General features: G+C 38.9%; 2 protein-coding genes across 2 annotated transcripts; both read left to right on the forward strand.

Annotated features, from left to right (window-relative positions):
* Positions 1-2,459: 2,459 nt before the first annotated feature.
* Positions 2,460-5,477, forward strand: natd1. The gene is made up of 3 exons (XM_034190805.1): positions 2,460-2,634; positions 4,446-4,564; positions 5,012-5,477. Exons 1-3 carry the CDS (start codon positions 2,535-2,537, stop codon positions 5,126-5,128), a joined length of 336 nt encoding a protein of 111 aa, XP_034046696.1. The 5' UTR covers positions 2,460-2,534; the 3' UTR covers positions 5,129-5,477.
* Positions 5,478-11,802: 6,325 nt separating this feature from the next.
* tmem11 (transmembrane protein 11) lies at positions 11,803-19,126 on the forward strand. Its single transcript, XM_034190839.1, has 2 exons — positions 11,803-11,913; positions 18,087-19,126. Exons 1-2 carry the CDS (start codon positions 11,867-11,869, stop codon positions 18,601-18,603), a joined length of 564 nt encoding a protein of 187 aa, XP_034046730.1. The 5' UTR covers positions 11,803-11,866; the 3' UTR covers positions 18,604-19,126.
* The last annotated feature ends 1,557 nt before the right edge of the window (positions 19,127-20,683 follow it).

A 20,683-nucleotide genomic window follows, 5' to 3' on the forward strand; every position in this document is an offset into this window, starting at 1 on the left:
ATGAGATTTGTTGCATCGGGTGATCCTTGCATGCTGGTCTGTGATCGTTTGAAACATCTTAAATGATCTGTTTTACATGGGGATATGTCACTTAAAAAATAATAAATGAAAGAACAACTGCAACACTAATTGCTGAATCAGGTTCACCTCAGAAGGTTTGGCTGATGACCGTCAGTATGATCGGACACAGTGGCTCAGCAGTGATCAGTGAGTGCCGCGTGACCCAACTTAACCTGACCTGTCAATTCAATTTATTGTATTTATATAGTGCCAAAATCACAACAACTCTGCCTCAAGGTGCTTCACATGGGTAAGGCCTAACATTACCAACCCCCCTGAGCAAGCACACAGGTGACAGTGGTGAGGAAAAAGACACAGAGAAATGACACACAGAACTTTTTCTCTGCAGCAAAGTTCATTTTTATGTGATCAGCCAAAAAACAGATCATGAAATATGAAAATGCTCCATTGTTACTGGTGTTCACACATTGATGAGTTTGATAGCCAAGTCTGAAAGATCAGATCTGAAAGAAAACCATCCTGATATTAAACCAAGACCTGCCCAATAATTATAGTCAAAAACCCACATAAAACTACACTTGGAATTTTGAGTTCTGTCTGATGTTGGGACTGAGGATTTCTGTCTCATATCTCATGCTCATGTAGTCCATGGGCCAAGCAGGTTTTCTGTACCATTTAAGGTGTTGAAACAACACTTAGAATCCAGCCTCAGTGTACCATGGCCTACACCAAAATGTATGATAACCATCCTAGGGTGGTAGTTATAGCCAGGTGTAAAGGGGTCAAAAGTTAAAGTTGCTCTAATTTCAGTAACAAAATATGCAAATTATTGGTTGGGTTAATAGTGTTCTAAAAAGGAATAGTTTATACCATCTGTCATGCTTAGATATCATGTTACAGGGTAACATATGTCACATGTCATAGAATCTAATGTACATCAACCTTGTTTGACCTTTACCTTGGAGACCAAACATTCAACACAGTCAAAATTATTTCATTTATTAATCCTTTTATTTCAACCAATAATTTGCATCATTTTTTACTGAAATTGGAGCAACTTTATCTTTTGGCCCCTGTACAAACTGAACTGAAACTGACCTCTGTCACCATTTTTGCAGTTTTTACCCCATAACTCCAGAACATTCAGTCATAGATAGTCCAAACTATACCTTTTTGGAATTGTTATGATCAGACAAATAATGTATAGTTTTTAACATGATTGGAGCATTTTTGCATTTTGACCTCTGTGTAATTCTTCATTGACCCCTACCTGGTTATAACTACCACCCTGGGATGGTTATCATACATTTTTGTGGAGGCCATGGTACACTGAGGCTGGATTCTTTTGTCACCTTACGTGGTACCGATTCGGTCAAAATTGATGACTGTCTCATAGACTAATGGGGCAGCTTCACTCCAGTGTGTGGGGAAGTTGTGTGCACTCTTTCATTCGGTGGCTGTTCTGCGGCCCCTTGACTGTGGCGTAATGATCCTATCTCCGGGTTGCTCGATGGGGCTCTGCATGGCCGTAGGGCCGTGTCTCAAATTGGGGCTATGTGGCACTGATGCACCTCCACACTATCACTCACATTATCACGTCTATTTTTTATCTTTCACACTCTGTGTATAGATTCATAGCTTTTCCACATATATGTTCCTCACATCTTCTCAATTTTACTCAGTAACTTAGAAAGATAAGATAAGATAAAACTTTATTGATCTCACAGAGGAGAAATTCACGTTAGGACAGATCTTAAAAACACACAAGATGGGTGCAAGTAGAGGAAAATGTTCATCAAACAGCGTGTGCAAGGATAAGCAATAATAATAATACTTGTAACAGTACAATAAAATAAGAAAATGAGGTAGAAATATATATATATATATATATATATATATATATATATATATATATATATATATATATATATATATATATATATATATATATATATATATATATATATATATATATACACACACATATACATACATACATGCACACATACACATATACATATGCATATATATATAATATATGTATATGTGCATATGCATATATGTATATGTGTATATGTATGCATAAAAATCTGCACATTTCAGTGATCACTACCTGACCATCTCTAATAAGCAAGGTTTGCAATGCCGATATTACACATATTACAAATGACATATTTATACATTTACATAATCCATCAATATATACATATTACAAATATTACACATTTGTTTGTGCTTTTGGGCATTTTAATAATACCAACAAAAAAATGAGTATACAGTAATAGCACAAATAGGGGTGCTTTGTGATTTTTTATTTATTTATTTATTTTTTTTAATCTATTTATGGGGGAGAAAAGACATACCCCTCCCTCTTCTGATAGCACTGATCCCTATTGGCTGTGTGTCACGTGACCTCACAGCTGATTTCCTCGTTTGTTTTGCTTTGGCCGAGATGACCATTATTTCTTGAAGCTGTCTGTTGTAAGCGCTTTTAGCAGTTAACGACTTCTACTATGGCACAGGCGGCACAAGTTAATGTCTTCGACCCTAATAACGCTCAGATACAGGTGGAACACGATAAAAAACGTCGGCAGTTTGTTATAAGGCTGAATGGTAAGCTCCAAAATCTGCTAGCTTTGCATGCCGTTAGCTAACGTTAGCTCGAAGGCTTTTGCGTTGCTAACAGCGTCGACCTGCTCTGACTGGATTTTAACGTTAGCTACCAGTTCGGATTCCGAGCAGTTAACAAGCAGGAATAGTCCAGGTGTCATTTTTTTGCTCAGTTTCTCAATAAACTGCTCACTTGATTGTTTACACAAGCCTTTTCTTTATGGCCTTCTTCATTAAATACGTGCTGTACAACAAGATTTTGTTCAGCAACACTTTAATTCGCATTTCTCAGCATGAATAATATGTAATTAGTCTGGTCTATTCAGTCTTGTTTGCAGTTTTGATGTTTTTAATTTGACAGTAGGAAACGTGTAAAATGTATATTGTGTTGTGACATCACAGTCCTATATGGTAACATTTTGTAAATGCAGGGTTTATTTTTTCAAGGTGTGACTGTTACTTTGGTAGTTGGGCAGGCAAGGCTGAGATCTTTGAGTAACACTGGCAGTTAATAATCACTGTGGTATCTGCTGAAACCATAGACCAGTATCTGACTTTTTCAGTTTGTATTGGTTTATTTTTTAAATAACCTACATTTTGCTAAGGCAGCCTGTGACACCTAGTACAATTATGTAAACATAACAGCATAAACACATTGATTGAGAAAACATATTCTACCTGGCAGTGCCACTCGAAAGATCCTGAAATCTCATGTGTGTGTATATGTATGTATGTATATATATATATATATATATATATATAATTGTTATTGCAATCTCAACTGGTAGAAATTCAAATGTTGTTACCTAAGCGAAGTTACATTATTGAGTTTGAAAACCAACACTTTTGAAAATGCTCCATTTCACATACTTGAAATACACAGTGTTTGGTGAATCAGAATTACAAGGCTATTTTAATTGCTGCATGTAGCAAAGTATAACTGCCTTCCTAATTAATATTTTATTACATTTCTGATCAATGTTGTCAAAGTAGTACTCTGGCGAAGTAAAGGCAAAAACAAAGGAAATGTAATAAACCAGTATCATGCACGGTAGAGATTATGAATGCAGTCTCTACTGGTAGAGACTCCAATCGCAATCTCTACTGGTAGAATCACAGTTTCTACCTTGAGATATGGCAGGCAGTACTACTTGATGATTTCAGCAGATGCCTGAAACACTGCATATTGGAAGTTTTTTTTTCTGTGATTTTAACATTTACAGTACATTCAAGAATTTTCATGTTAGGTCCATCTCAAAGGCTGAAACAGGTGCACCTTGTTTGAACAAGTTGTCATGTATAGCAGTGGGTACCACCGGTATTAATAATACCAGTTATGAAAATGTCCAGCGTTACGTCTCTTCTGACTAATTCTATGTGCGTGATTCCTCAACAGTAAACTACTCCCAACTCTGTCTTCTGAATAGTAATACAGCAGGTTCTAGCACATCTTTTCCATTGAAGTGAAAGGCAGTCTGATTGTTTGAATAATGTGAAACATTAAGCCAGCTCTTTTACACCTTTATTTGTGTTGATATTTCAAATTACTTAAACAATAACTTGAGCTTAAACACATCCCAAGTGGATCTGCATCATCTGCACAGCTCATTTTTGTTGTGATAGTCTAAATTTTATCTTGTGTAGCATACATTGAGACGCATGTTGCGCTCCAGGTTTTTGTGTCTTTGTTGTCATCACGACCAACTCAACTGTGTGATTGTATCCTCATAAGGTGGAGTCAAATTTTGATGTCTAAGTTGTAGAAAAGTGGTTGGTTAATGCTGAAGAGAAATAGAGCTGTTGTCTGCCCTCAGGGTCTCATGACCGTGCAGTTCTTCTCTATGAGTACGTTGGAAAGAAGACTGTAGACCTGCAACACACTGAAGTTCCAGATGCTTATCGAGGGAGAGGGATTGCTAAGCACCTGGCCAAGGTAGAAATGACAAACTGGTCTGTTATAAAACTTTCCCTACTCATGCATTGAAGGTTTGGTCATGTCTTTGAAAATCTGAGGTGATTGACATTATTTTTGTGTGGGATAAGTTCATTATGAAATGCAGTCATGAGAGAGAGTAACCCTAAACCTGGCTTCATCAGACTAAGTCTCAAATAAGACTGAATTTTTAGATTAATCTAGTTCTCGGGTGAGCAACCTTTAACATGGAATAACAATGTGGAAAAATTAACCCAAAAACACCTTATTTTGATGCTTGTGCTGGTTTGGTTGTCAGTGGTTTTCTTGGAAACGTATTGAAGCACATATTAAGTGATTTTTAACTGTACAATTTTAAAAAATTAAATCAGTGGTTCCAGTTGAAATGCTGTTTGAAATACACATCAGAGTAATCTGATTATTTTTTTTTTTCTTCCTTGACATCAGGCAGCCATGGATTTTGTGGTGGAAGAAGATCTGAAAGCTCACTTGACTTGCTGGTACATTCAGAAATTTGTCAAAGAAAATCCTCAGCCACAGTACTTTGAGCATATTTATCAATGACCGCACATGGCATGGAAAGAAGCGGAATGGAGAGTGTGACGAGACTCTCAGGAGACAAATCTGATCACATGCTTTGGAGTTAAAGGTGGAGTAACAACAGAAGACTTTCCAGGCATTGCTACATGTGCCATTGAGTGACTCAAAAGAAACTGGGGACACGGTATGACTCCTTTGACCGGAGTGTTGGTCAGCTGGTCAGTGCAAAACACAGCCACACTCACCATAAGAAGAAAGTGGATCTGCTGTTGATTTTCTTTGGTGCATCAGCAAACAAACCAACCAAAGCTGAAGCCTGATACCTCAAAAAAGAAACATTCAGGATCTAAACCTCTCACTGCCTGGAAGCCACACTGAAACATGTAATAACAGCAGGTGGGATTCAAACTTTTCATTATAAATGTCTGTCCATTTTGGACTTGATGGCTGTGAGCAACGCTACAAGAAGACCCGAGTGTGTGTGTCTAACGTGGGTGAAATACAGACAGTAGTGACTGTAGTGGTATTCTGTTCCCTTTTTAATATCCTTTGGCTGTGTTGACTTTTTTTTTATTTGTCCTCTCTTGACCTTAGCAATTGTTTCAGGTTATGATGATAGTTGAATCTATTATAAGTCCAAATATATCCTTGAAAGTTTGAGCAACACTTCCCAACTCCAAAAGGTTATAAACTAGGGTTAACTGTGTGGATATGTGTAAGGTGGTGGGTTTCATTTTCTTAATATTCTGTATTTTAAAGCAATTTATTTACTAAATTATTAAATGTATGGTCATTTGATTCCAATATTGTTCTACCATCATTCTTCAGAGAAACTTTTTTTTTTGTCCAGTGTTGTACTCATGAGTTCTTATTATTCAAAGGTTCACATCTTTATAAGGACATGCTGATTTTGAACCAAAGAACACAAACTGATTATGTTTAAATACCTTCCCAAAGCAATACTTATTTCCTCCTTGTACATGTTTAACATTTAAAGAAAACTTAGCTCTCACTCTTGCCTCATTGCAGTACACTACTTGTAGCAGATATCGATGTTCTGCAGTCCGCAGTTTGGGACAAGGATGCAGTTGTTTTTATTTTTAGTTATTAAATGCCTGAAACTGACCGCCGTTTCTGGAGGGATGCTGCGTGCTTCCGGTGTCTAAACAAAGCCCTAAACCTGTCTCAGCTGCCTAGGAATCATTTTATCTTTAATGGGTTAGGGTTTAATCTTTGTGAAAAGCAGAAAAGTTTTGGAAATTTAAACAGTGCTTCCACATCCAGTCCGCGGCTTTTCCCACTTCCAGTAGTCTTGCGCAGTAGCACAATTCCAATGTGGTACAGATTGGGAATAGTTCAAATTTGCAAATGGTGCAGGACATCTGTACTTCAACCAGAATTTCTTAAAACTAAGGGCATTGCTGGGTTGTAGTGGCCAATTTTCTACTGCTCCCCCCCTCCCCTCTTTGTTTTTCTCTTCAGGGATGTCTCAGTGAATGGGAGATGACTACATGTGCATTTTTGTCCCTTGTCATGTGTTCTGTTTAAGTATTTATTTTCCCTGCATTCACAATTCATTTTTAGCCAACTGATGTTGAAATAATTGAGGAAATTACTGAACATTTTAAACTTAAAGTATTTTTTCTTGTTTTAGCTCTTGCAGAGCTTTGCCATTGACAATCTGAACATTGTGGGTAATAATAGCTCAGGTGCCTCAACATGCTCTGACAGGATATTTGTGAATATGCAAAGATAGACGTCATCTGTTGTAGAAATCACACAATGTAATCACAGGACGACAGCCACGTCAAATACACTTCCCACTGTAAATCTGTCTTTTAGGTGAAACATGCTTGTTGATGGGTAAAATTATTATAATCTTGTATACTTGTGTGTGAGTGGTTTTTTAAATACTCTCAATTTTTAAGCTTTGAGACCACTTCACTTAATGCATCTAAATGTACCAGTCCTTGTTCTGTTATGTATTTGAGATTTTTTTATTTTTTTTTTTCCTTTGGCTGTCTAAAAATAAAGCACTCATTGCAATGTCTGTATCATACAGGCAGGTATTGTGAAGCAGAGGAGCATACATTGTTTAATAATTAGTCATTATCAGTTATACATTGTTGGAACCAAGGTGCGGTTTCTTTGACGATTCTTTCACTTTCACTGACATCTAGTGGATGAAGCATGTTTTTACTGAATATAGCCAGGAAGGGGACAGTTAAAATGGTCTAAACAGAAAAACAAATCAATTCAATCAGGTCGTCTATAAAGAGAAAAGCTGACTTATTTATTTTTCCTTGTTTTAGCTCAAGTGTGAAAATGTGCTCTTATGAACATTTTACTCCTGATTTTTAAACTGTTCTGAAGTAACTGATAACATGGTTGGCTCTGGTTAAATTTATTAAAACTTTTGAAACAGTTATGCTTTCATTAACTCTAAAACTCCAATAAAATGTTAAACAGATTTTAATCTGGATCAAGTCTATACAATGTAGTTGTAAACATTTTGTGAACATAGCCTGGCCAATATGGAAGTAAATCCGTGCCATCAGTTTGAATTTTTAAGGTTGAATTTCTTTAGTATCAAAATAATCAGCCTCAAACTTCAACCTAAAAAATAAAAAATAAACCTAAAAAAAAAAAAAAAAATCAACCTAAAACAAAATTTTACCTAAAAAAAAAAAAAAATAATAATAATAATAATAAAATAAAATTCCACTTCAAAAAATAGGCCAAAGTGCTGCTAAGATGCTTTGGGGTGTGTGTGTGTGTGTGTGTGTGTTTAATTAAATCAATGTCCAGCTCCTTTTTTTTTCTTCTCGTTATACAAGCAACAAAAACTTTTAGGAAGACCAAGAAATGCATGCACAGCTTACACACACATCTATGGAAATTGGTCTTAACTGGCTGGCAATCAACAGAAGAATAAAATAATGGTTTAAACTACTTGTTAATAAAATACTATGAGAGGTTATTCTCAATTGATACTTTTTCTTAAAATGTTTTTATAAAAGAAGGAAATTTTATCAATTATTACAATTACCAAAAAGAAAGGTCACTGAGAGGAACATTCTCACCTTACACACAGTCGTGCAGATCAAGTATTTGAGATGGTTATGCTGTAATATTGTTCTGTGTGGTTTTAGCATTTGATCAATTCTCTCCAAAACTGATCAACTTTATCCTTGATGTTACCTAGTTAGCATTCCACACTTAATCTATATTGGCTCCAAAGTGTTGACACGTATGATTTTGACCTTTCAAGGTCACCCAAGGTCAAATTTCAAAGAAAGATAACCTATGATTACTTGAGCATTCAATAGCCACTACCAATCCCTTGAAATAGCTATCCCTTGTCTATAGATATCCGACCCAAATTTTAATATTGTCCCCTGATCTTTGACTTTTAACAAATTGTTCTCAAAATCAAATCACTTTGTCTGTTGCTGAACTTCAGTCATTCCACCAATTAAAAAAAAAAAAACCCTCAGTAATTTTGTTCACATACTTACAGACATGAAAGCCTGATGACTTTAGAGGTGAAGAAGAAGAGAGTGCGAGATCAACAAAGGATCATATGGTGGAAGCTGAAGGAGGAAGACTGTTGTGTGAAATTTAGCGAGCAGGTGAGAGAAGCACTGGTTGGAGGGGAAGCAATTTTGGACAACTGGAAAAGTACTGCAGATGTGGTGATGGAGACAGCTAGGACAGTACTGGGTATGACATCTGGACAGTGGAAGGAAGGAGACTTGGTGGTGGAATGAAGAGGTCCAGGAAAGCATAAGGAGAAAGAGGTTGGCGAAAAAGTTTTGGGATAGTCGGAGAGATGAAGAAAGTAGACAGGAGTACAAGGAGATGCGGCGTAAGGCGAAAAAAGAAGTGGCAAAAGCAAAGGAAAAGGCATATTGCGAGCTGTACAAGAAGTTGAATAGTAAGGAAGGAGAAAAGGACTTGTACCGATTGGCCAGACAAATGGACAGAGCTGGAATGGATGTGCAGCAGGTTAGGGTGGTAAAAGATGCACATGGTAATGTGCTGACAAGTGAGGAGTGTGTGCTGAGAAGGTGGAGGGAATATTTTGCAGAGTTGAATAAAGAAAATGAGCGAGAGAAAAGGCTGGATGATGTGGTGAGAGTAAATCAAGAAGTACAAGAGATTAGCAAGGAAGAAGTGAGGGCTGCTATGAAGAGGATGAAAAGTGGAAAGGCAGTCGGTCCAGATGACATTCCAGTGGAGGCATGGAAATGTCTAGGAGAGATGGCAGTAGAGTTTCTAACCAGATTGTTTAATAAAATCTTGGAAAGTGAGAGCATGCCTGAGGAGTGGAGACGAAGTGTGCTGGTTCCTATTTTCAAGAACAAGGGTGATGTGCAGAGCTGCAGTAACTACAGAGGCATAAAGCTGATCAGCCACAGCATGAAGTTATGGGAAAGAGTAGTAGAAGCTAGGCTTAGAAAACAGGTGAAGATCTGTGAGCAGCAATATGGTTTCATGCCAAGAAAGAGCACTACAGATGCAATGTTTGCTCTGAGAATACTGTTGGAAAAGTACAGAGAAGGACAGAAAGAGTTACATTGTGTGTTTGTGGACTTAGAAAAAGCTTATGATAGGGTGCCAAGAGAAGAGTTGTGGTATGTATGAGGAAGTCTGGAGTGGCAGAGAAGTATGTTAGGGTAGTGCAGGACATGTACAAGAATAGTGTAACAGCGGTGAGATGCGCAGTCGGAATGACAGACTCATTCAAGGTGGAGGTGGGATTACACCAAGGATCAGCTCTGAGTCCTTTCTTGTTTGCAGTGGTGATGGACAGGTTGACGGATGAGGTCAGACAGGAGTCCCCATGGACTATGATGTTTGCAGATGACATTGTGATCTGTAGTGAGAGTAGAGAGCAAGTTGAGTCTAGTCTGGAGAAGTGGAGATATGCTTTGGAGAGAAGGGGAATGAAAGTCAGTAGAAGCAAGACTGAGTACATGTGTGTGAATGAGAGGGAGCCCAGTGGAATAGTGCAGTTACAAGGAGTAGAAGTGGTGAAAGTAGATGAGTTTAAATATTTGGGGTCAACTGTTCAAAGTAATGGAGAGTGTGGTAGAGAGGTGAAGAAGAGAGTGCAGGCAGGGTGGAGTGGGTGGAGAAAGGTGGCAGGAGTGATTTGTGACCGAAGAATATCAGCAAGAGTGAAGGGGAAAGTTTACAAAACAGTAGTGAGACCAGCTATGTTGTATGGTTTAGAGACAGTGGCACTAACAAAAAGACAGGAGGCAGAGCTGGAGGTGGCAGAGCTGAAGATGTTGAGATTCTCTTTGGGAGTGACAAGAATGGACAAGATTAGGAATGAACATATCAGAGGGACAGCTCAGGTGGGACGGTTTGGAGACAAAGTCAGAGAGGCCAGATTGAGATGGTTTGGACATGTACAGAGGAGGGACCCAGTGTATATAGGGAGAAGGATGCTGAGGATGGAGCCACCAGGCAGGAGGAGAAGAGGGAGACCAAAGAGGAGGTTCATGGATGTGCTGAGAGAGGACATGCAGGTGGTTGGTGTGACAGAGGAAGATACAGAGGACAGGGTGAGATGGAAACGATTGATCTGCTGTGGCGACCCCTAACGGGAACAGCTGAAAGACAAAGAAGAAAGAAGACTTACAGACATGAAAGCCAAAAAACTACCCCCACCACACACATATGCTACCACCGCGTGGGCATTGTAATTCATTTAATTTGAATTGTTCCAAGCCAATGGCTCATTAGCCATGATTAGACTCGCCTCACTTTTGGTTAATTTTTCTGTGTATGAATTACACATACTGTATAAGACAGACAAAATGCGAAACATGTAAAAGACAAATGTCTAGAATTATAAAATATTAAACTATTAATTTAACTGGATGTCTGGTGCCAGAATACCCATTCAAGCTCAAAAGCTAGTGTGTAAGATTTAGTGCCATCTAGTGGTGAGGTTGCAGATTACTTTATCTGATCACTGGTCATGATTTTGCTTCCTTTCACTTTTTCGCTTTTTTTTTTTTTTTTTTTTTTTGGTTATGGGGTTTCATGCTCTCTTGCCTTCTCTTGTGATAAGCGATATGTATGATCCTCCATTTCACAAAACAAGGGTTCTCTAACTTGTTCTGTTGCACTAACAACCAGTAGACAGTTTATCCTGGAGCAACCAATGATTCCTCTTATGTTTTTTACTCCGGTTTCTGGCAGCACTGCGAAAGGCGGAGTATGGATTGTCCCTTTTGGGCTACTGTAGCAACATGGTGGCCTCCACGAGGGGGTTCGTTCCCTGTCAGCTATATGAAGGTCTCATTCTAAGCTTATAGCATTTAATTGTACACTAATGAATAGTTGACTATGAGTGCTAGATTCCATTTTTGTTATTAAACGCTCTGAATGCTACACACTGTAAATTTGTCATTTTTAATTAGCTTGAAATTATGCAAGTAAAATGCCAGGCATTATAAAAACAAACGTGTTGTATTCTATTTGGCTGTGGAGTAAATCTAGTTGCATAGATAATATGTACTTGATGTTAAATAACTGCGTTAATTCCGTTTTATTGTGTGACATGTTAACCTCTCCGTGTTGTACGTGCCATAAAGGCTGCCCGTATATACCCGTTATGCATCGTGGGAAATGTAGTGTGAAATTGACTCCAGGCGACGCGGTTTCCACCATTGGCGTACTACGTTACCCAGAAGGTTTTGGCGCTATTCCTACGTCAGCTGCAATCACTGTTGCATCTCCGACATGGCGTCGCTGGGAAGGAGGCGCGGTGTCCCAGTAAGCAGGGAGAGGTCAGTTACAACATACATGGGCCGCTCAACCACAACGTTTTAATGTGGTTCATCGGTTTGTCGCTGTCGCGCTCACTGTTTGTCAAACCCTCAACCTGCGCGTCGTTTAGAGTCGGAAGCCGTGTTAAATACTGACCCGACAAATAAGAGTGTTATAGTTAGCTAACGCTAGCTGGCTAACGTGTGCTGCTAGGTAGCATTAGCGAGCAAACAATCTGCTCATGTTTGTTATTTTCACTCAGCCGGAAAAAAAAAACTTCGAGAGGTTGCCTTATTGATCTGGAAGTTTGTTTATGTTAAATGGCTCACGTTGCTATGTGTCGACCTGTTGTAAAAGTGAACTTAGCTGCTCAGTCCAACTTTGGAACGAGTAAAGACAGTTTTCAAATGGTTTCTAAATGAGGCTCAGATTCAGCACGTCTTTGACTTAAGGATCTTTATCCTCTCAGCTAATGTTTTTCTTGGTTTTGACTTTAAATGCAATTAATGCTGTTCGACTCAGATTTTTTTTTAATAAAGCCGTGTTTCACGTAAAAAGGCCTCTTTGTTGATACTGAGAAACATCTGATGCAATCTGTCTCTTGACCTTTCCTGACATCTGACCCCTCGGATTTCACTCACCTACAAAACCAAGTATTGAATAGCTGAAGAATAACAATGTAAGGAGTATAAATTATTTTTTAAAAAACTACTTACTGTCAGAGTTGTTACTGAACACCCATTAATCTTGTCACTGTTCCTTCACTACCAGATAAAGTACATAAAGGCTTATAAGTAGGTATATTGTCTGTGTCCCCCTGCTTTTGAACTCATTGAAAATGAAAGGCATCAGAATGCTCATAGGTACCCTGCACATTCTTCACACCATGATAAAAATGTATAAGTAAATATGTATATGTCTGTAATTGTGTTTTTGACTATGTATGACTTCTGTGTGATTTCATTATGAAGTCATTCATACCAATCAATCACAGGTGTTTTGCTGAACAATATGTGCCTTAGATCATCTATCTAGGCTTCTTGGTTGTTGAGATATACAAAAGTGTTTTTTTCCGTTTTCCTTGACTTTGACCTATGACCAAAACTACTCCAAAATAACATACACACACACATATACGAGGTCTGTCAAAGTATAGGATCTTTTTATTTTTTTCAAAAACTATATGGATTTCATTCATATGTTTTTACGTCAGACATGCTTGAACCCTCGTGCGCATGCGTGAGTTTTTCCACGCCTGTCGGTGACGTCATTCGCCTGTGAGCACTCCTTGTGGGAGGAGTCGTCCGGCCCCTCGTCGGAATTCCTTTGTCTGAGAAGTTGCTGAGAGACAGGCGCTTTGTTTGATCAAAATTTTTTCTAAACCTGTGAGGCACATCGAAGTGGACACGGTTCGAAAAATTAAGCTGGTTTTCGGTGAAAATTTTAACGGCTGATGAGAGATTTTGAGGTGATACTGTCGCTTTAAGGACTTCCCACGCAGTGGGACGTCGTGCAGCGCTCTCAGGCGCCGTCATCAGCCTGTTTCAAGCTGAAAACCTCCACATTTCAGGCTCTATTGATCCAGGACGTCGTGAGAAAACAGAAGCTTCAGAAGAAGTCGGTTTCAGCATTTTATCCAGATATTCCACTGTTAAAGGAGATTTTTTTAATTAAAGACGTGCGGCCGGATTGCAGCGTCGGCTTGCAGCCACCGCGACGCTCCGCCACAGGAAAAACACCTCTGTTGGAAGCCTTAAGGACAAGTTGGAACATGCCCAACTGTTAAACAATTTCTCAGATACTCACTCCACTGAAAGCCATCAAAAGCCGCCTGGATTTTACAAACGGTTATCAACACGGAGGTGTTTTTCCTGTACCGCAGCACCGCGCCGGCTGCGTCAAAACAATCTTCTTTAACAGTGGAATATCCGGATAAAATGCTGAAACCGACTTCTTCTGAAACTTCTCTTCTTTCACGACGTCCTGGATCAATAGAGCCTGAAATGTGGAGGTTTTCAGCTTGAAACAGGCTGACGACGGCGCCTGAGAGCGCTGCACGACGTCCCACTGCGTGGGAAGTCCTTAAAGCGACAGTATCACACCAAAATCTCTCATCAGCCATTAAAATTTTTACCGAAAACCAGTTTAATTTTTCGAACCGTGTCCACTTCGATGTGCCTCACAGGTTTAGAAAAAATTTTGATCAAACAAAGCGCCAGTCTCTCAGCAACTTCTCAAAGGAATTCCGACGAGGGGCCGGACGACTCCTCCCACAAGGAGTGCTCACAGGCGAATGACGTCACCGACTGGCGTGGAAAAAGTCACGCATGCGCACGAGGGTTCAAGCATGTCTGACGTAAAAACATATGAATGAAATCCATATAGTTTTTGAAAAAAATAATAAGGACCTATACTTTATTGACAGCCCTCGTATATATGTGTGTGTGTGTGTAATTCCCCATCACATTTTACCCATCTAGGCTTCTTGGTGGTTCAGATATACAAAAGGTTGTTGTTTGTTTTTTTAAGATTGTGTTTTCCTTGCCCTTTGACCAAACTATTCCAAAATCTAATCACTTCTAGATGTCCTTCCAAGTAATACTCCCACCAAGTTCAAGGGAAATCTTTCCAGCTGTTTTTGAGTTATCTTGTCCACAGACACACACTGGCCAGTGAAACAATACTTGACTATTGCTGCTTCAGCGATGTGCAAGTAATAAATGCACATCAGATGCTATTCTGTTCTGAACAACCATAGTAAAAATCTTATCGTGTGTGTGTGTGTGTATGTATATATATATATATATATATATAATAAAAACAGTGTTTTAAAAAAGTAAGTAAAGCTCAAAGTCCTTAAAATAGCTTTTATTTATATACATGCAAATGCATTTGGGAATACTGCCCATTCTATTCCAAATCAAAGCATGAAGAAAAATTTATAAAATGTATTACTTTCCAGAAAGTGAAGAAGAAATATTAGGTTGTTAAAAAAAAATAGCAGTGTGTGCATTAAATAAATAAAAAATAAGCTATTAGAGAATAAAGGATTTTGAGCTTTACTCGTGTTTTTAAATACTCACATTTTTTAAATTTTAGTGGTAATCTGCCTGCCTTCCATTTCACTGCCATCTTGGACAGAGCAGTGGAAAAAAATTGTAGCCAATTAAACATTCAAGCAATCTCCATTAAAAATGCCAAATTCTTCCTTGTTTTCTGCCATTACTTGCCATGACCTTTCCAGATATTCCTGGCACTGTCAACAGACTGATTTTAAGTACTGTCAGATATGTTTTAAAGTCAACATCAACTTATGGTGTTTTCACACCTGTGGCTTTTATTCCAGTTTTAGCCCTTTGGTGCGATTTCTTTGGGTAGGTGTGAATTCTGTGCTCTCACTCGAGTGTGAACCAAAGCAATCACACCACAATCCTTCAGTTGAGGTGGTCTCAATCCAGTCCCAAACTAACTCTCGAAAAATTTGTTTGTGGTGAAACTGCAGTACGAACAAACACATCAAGTAATCAAGTACATTACGTTATTTTGCTTTAAAAACACACCACAGGATGGCATGAAGTAAAGACACTGATCAGTGACTTTTGCTCATAAGAACACAACTCTGGACAGCTTGTAAAAAGCTGCAAAAATGTAAAGCATGCATGAAGTTTTCAGTGAGCTACTTACAGGGAACAGGTGAGTTTTGAACAGTCTGTAGTACAGAGTCACATTTAAAACATAAAAAAAGTCAGGAAACCAGCAATAGCTGTGACTGGCATTTTGATGGACCCCTGAAGCTGCCGCTGAGATGCAAACTCCCCAACGTAACCAATGATTTGTGCTTACACACTGTGGTATGTTTAGAAATCCTGCTGTGAAAACAAACTGAACAAAGGTAAAAATGCAGAGTTTTGTAACAGTTTGGTTTTAGGTTCAGACCCAACAAACACCCCTATTTTAACTGTGTTCACCGAGCACAAGTTGCAGTGGTGGTAGTGGTGGTTTTTTTTTTTTTTTATGTTTGGTAGATCCTGTGATTTTATCTACCCCCCCAAAAATCAATATTATTGTTAATATCTTAGTAATAATTATTTGTATAGGGTGGTTAGTATGCTTGGTTTCAGTGTGGAAGGTTCCCAGTTCAAACCCAACCCCTGCCACATTTCTCCATATAATGTGGGGTTGTGTCAGGAAGGGCATCTGGGGTAAAACTTGAAAACTGCCAAATCAACATGCAGATCCACCTTTAAAAAATAAATTAATTCAAATATACTCACATTATTATTGTGGTGTTTCCAATGCTGAGCAGTGGTTCATGTTTATCTCTGTCAAATAACATTCACTATGTTGTCCAATGCATGTAATTTTCCCATCTTGCTTATTTTTGGAATTTAAGTCCTTTTGATACACACCACGCGCTGAGGACTTGCCGCAGAAATCCACTATTCATGTGTCTATCTGGGTCCATTTTGTAAACTGCATCAAATAACACCCGTCATGTTGTCTAGCACATGTTTACTTTTCCATCTTGCTTATTTTTGGAATTTAAAAGCCCTTCTGTGTATATGCAGTAACGGCACACACTGTAGTGTGCACATGTGCCACTGAGTTCCTGTCCATTGTTAAACTTGCCCCCAGGGAAATAATGTGTTTTAAAAAAAAATGATTTCCACACAGAAAAAAGTGGGACTTATACTGCAGTGTGACTTATGCTTGTATTGTTGATTTGATTTTCTGCATATTGACTATTTAAATTGTCATTATATACAGCTGTCATAGCTACCTTGTGACAAAGAGTGGGAAACATCATATTGGTCTTGTTCTCCATGTTCAAGTAAAATGTGAATAATTTAGCTGTGATTCTTGAATTCAGTAAATACTTTAATGCAGTGGTTCTCAAACTTTTAATACTGCGTACCACCTGAGAAACAATTCATCTGTCTGAGTACCACCATGATTACCAATTTTAAAATATAGCCATATATGCCTTCTCAATTAGCTTTAAACACACAGGAGAGATGTTTATTCCTTATTGTGGTTATTATTGTTACCTGAATTGTTACCTTACTGAATCAGACAATGTGGCACCAAGTCCAACTTTTTTGCTGCCTTCTCCCCACACGATGTGTGTTATTTTTTTAGCAAGTGGTAGACATAGCTTCGAGCAGATGGTGTGTGGCTCACCTGACCTAGCTACGAGCAGGCTAGCTTCGTAGGAAGCCTCCTGTGCGTCGGCTGAGGGTGCAGTACAGGAACGAATGGCGGACTTTGACTGCTTCAGCTCGTCACGTTTTCTTCGAAAAAAGTCCACCGGCTTGTCTTTTGGCTGGTTGGCTGGTTTCATTGAGTCATTGCACAGTACTTCAGAACACACCACATTGTGGCTTTGGTTCTTCCTCGGCCCCGCTCCAAAAGAACCTGAGCTCGAGATATGTTGGGTCATATTTTCGTGCAGCTTTGCGGTGCTTTCTGTTCGAAGAAGCCGCAGACATTTCAGGGTCAGCGTTGCATCTTTCGTTAGCACTTGAAGTAGTGCTACTCGGTTCTGCTTCCACATTGCTCGAACCAATATCCTCTCCATCCTGATCTGCAACTTTTCTTTTCGCTGTCTTTTTCTCTCTACTTAGCCACGGTTTTAAACTCATTTCGACGTTAGAACATTACATTTATTTACCCTTTGCATTTACGTTTCTGTTCCTGCTCGCACCAACAATTTGAAGTGAGTGATCCCATGATTCCGTGCAGCCTGTACGTACCTACGTAAGCAGAGTACGTTTGCAACAAATATTTTTTAAAAGACAATTTTAATTATCTCAAGCTACACATTTAGTTTGAAACGTTGTATTTATAATGCATTGTATTTTAACGATTTTTTTAAAGTGAAAATGTGGAAAAAAAAAGGAAAATTATGACATTCCCCCGCGTACCACCAGAGGGTACCACAGTTTGCGCACCACTGCTTTAATGGATCTTGATGAGGACTGAAGCATTTTGAGAACATTGACATAAAGCAGTAACACTTTGTACACCCTGTTAAGTGGCTATCTGTTTTGTGTTGACTTTATTCACATTCAGTAATGACTTAATAAACAGGAAGAGCAAGCAGATTTATTAATGTACATATACAAGCAAGATGGTCATTAATTTCCCATCCTTTATGTCACCATTTGTTTGCTTTTGTTCTGTTTGTGCACAGAGGAGCGATGGCAGCGACAGACTGCTACATTGTCCATGAGATCTACAATGGGGAGAACGCACAGGAACAGTTTGAGTATGAGCTGGAGCAGGCACTGGAGGCCCAGTATAACTACATTGTTATTGAGCCCACACGCATTGGAGACGAGACGGCCCGTTGGATTACAGTGGGCAACTGCCTGCACAAGACGGCTGTATTGTCAGGCGCCGTTTGCCTCCTGTCACCGCTTTCAATGCAGCCTGAATACTCGCGCTATGTGGCAATGCCCGCCGGCGCCCTCAGCGTGGCCTGCGCTGCCCTCTATGGGATATCATGGCAGTTTGACCCCTGCTGCAAGTACCAGGTGGAATACAACAGCCAAAAACTCTCGCGGCTGCCCTTGCATACGCTCACCTCCTCCACACCCGTGGTGTTGGTACGCAGGGATGACGTCCACAGAAAGAGACTCCATAACATGATAGCACTGGTGGCCCTGGCCTACTGTGCCAAGAAGATCTACGAACTCTATGTGGTATGAGTGCAGTCTGAAGACAGTTTAAGAACCAGCAGGAAAAAAAAATGAAATAAATACAAAAAAGAACCTATCCACCCCAGATGTAAGAGTGTGGAAGTCGTGATCGGACTCAGCAGTCAGCGCCACACAAATGGTGGTGCTTCCGTTTTGAAATTTGACCAGAGGGATATAGTTTAAACCAGAAGGAATTGTTTCCCATCCTTGCATTTGTTTCCTTTTGCTTGTATGTGACAGCACACTAATATCTGTAGTACCTTTGCTCCTCCTCCGCCCTCCATCTGCGTTCTACACACACAACACAGTGCACAAAGGGTATCGAAGCATTTCTCTGAAATGAATTGTATTTTGGTTGAAATAGTGTTTTGAGATCAAAGCTCCTTACCCTTTTTCCTTATAGTTTTACTGTACATCTTTGTTGCTGATTAATACAATACCCATTCATTAAACATTAGGATATTTCAAACTAGTTTTTCTGTATTTTATTTTACTTTTTTCATTAAATGGATGGATAATGTCCAGCAAAGTGCAAGTGGCAGCAACTTATTTTTAACGACTGTGTTGTCTGTCAATTTTCTTTTAACATTGATCAAGATGTGACAATGAAATACTGTACAACCTTGATTGCTGCAGTAATGTTTTCATTGACAGTAATATTCCAATCTGAATCTGATTAAGATCATATTCTGAATTAGAGCCTGACCCATATCAATTTGGGGGTGGGGGGTGGGGGTTGATAATTTACATTGCAGATAGTATCTGCGAAAAATGTACAAGATATGAGAAAATGCCAAACATTTATGCAGAAATACAGCTGTTTGGGGGCATATTCTAACATTTTATTTTGCTCAGTCAACCAACCAACACGTCATGCTGCCGTACGCTGCCTTCAGTGAGATTGGCAATCACTGTTTCACATCACTCAGCAATAAATAAATAGCCTAGTTTATTTTGGCCCTGCCTAGCTGGCAGCATAGCAGCCACTTGTTTCTTGCCACTGTAATATGCCAGTTCTGACTGAAAATGAATGGCAGCTTTGCCTCTCTCTTGTACCTAATGTGATCAAGTGGTGATCGAGGGTCCCAGCCATGCTTGGCATAATTGTAAGCAATGCCACTGCAGTACCCTCTGCTAGACAAACTCTGACACAATTTCCAACAACCCAATTGTTTATTTGGTAAAATAAATTTGTCATCTTGGCACAGATGACGATATGTTTGTGAAAGGCTAATATTGGCCTATATTATCGGCCAACCGATATATTGGTCGTTCTATTCTGAATAAGACACTGCCATATGAATAGCATATTGTGATTACCTTAACCCAAACAAGGTCATAATCATAGTAAACTATAATCTGGTTAAGACATGGAGTCTTCCAGTCTTCTGATTATTGAGATACATTGTAGATGCAAACACCTTAATCAGACTGACCTTTTACTGGTATTTTACAACATACAATATGTTAATCAGACTATGTAAGGTTTAAGTTAATATGAATGAAATATAACAAAAACTATGTGGTCTTATTCAGAATAAGATTATTAGTCAGGTTATCGCTGCACATGTAAGCATAGTTTCTCCTGCTATTTGTACACAATAGCAGGAGAAACTACATGCAACTTAAAAATTACACGCACGTTGACAGAATCGACGACGAAAGAAGAAACCTTTGGGCAGGGTCTCCTGGTGTATAGGACGGGTTTTAGAACGTAACTTGTGAAAGAAAATAAATTCACTGATTTAGTACAGTTCTTTGCAGAAACTCTTGACAACTACTCATCCATCATCCACTAACCACCCAGCAGGTGGAAGATGAAGTTATGAGATATTACATGGGCAAAATTTTTATTTTATTTTATTTTTTAAATCAGGTGCTTCAAAGTTAACTACATTTGAGAGAATTTGTCCTAATTACATGTCCTCTGTTGAGCTTTATGAGGAGTTATCTTAAAGTGGAGGGTATGGACATCCATCTTCAAGTACAACTTTTTAGAGAGTACAAGTTCACACAGAAATGTTAAATTCACACACTGGGTGTGTTTAACTTGCCTGTAAATCAGATGCTTTATAGATTAGAGTCAACA

This window comes from Thalassophryne amazonica, chromosome 16 (genome assembly GCF_902500255.1).
Source record: "Thalassophryne amazonica chromosome 16, fThaAma1.1, whole genome shotgun sequence".
NCBI classification, from domain to species: Eukaryota; Metazoa; Chordata; class Actinopteri; order Batrachoidiformes; family Batrachoididae; genus Thalassophryne; species Thalassophryne amazonica.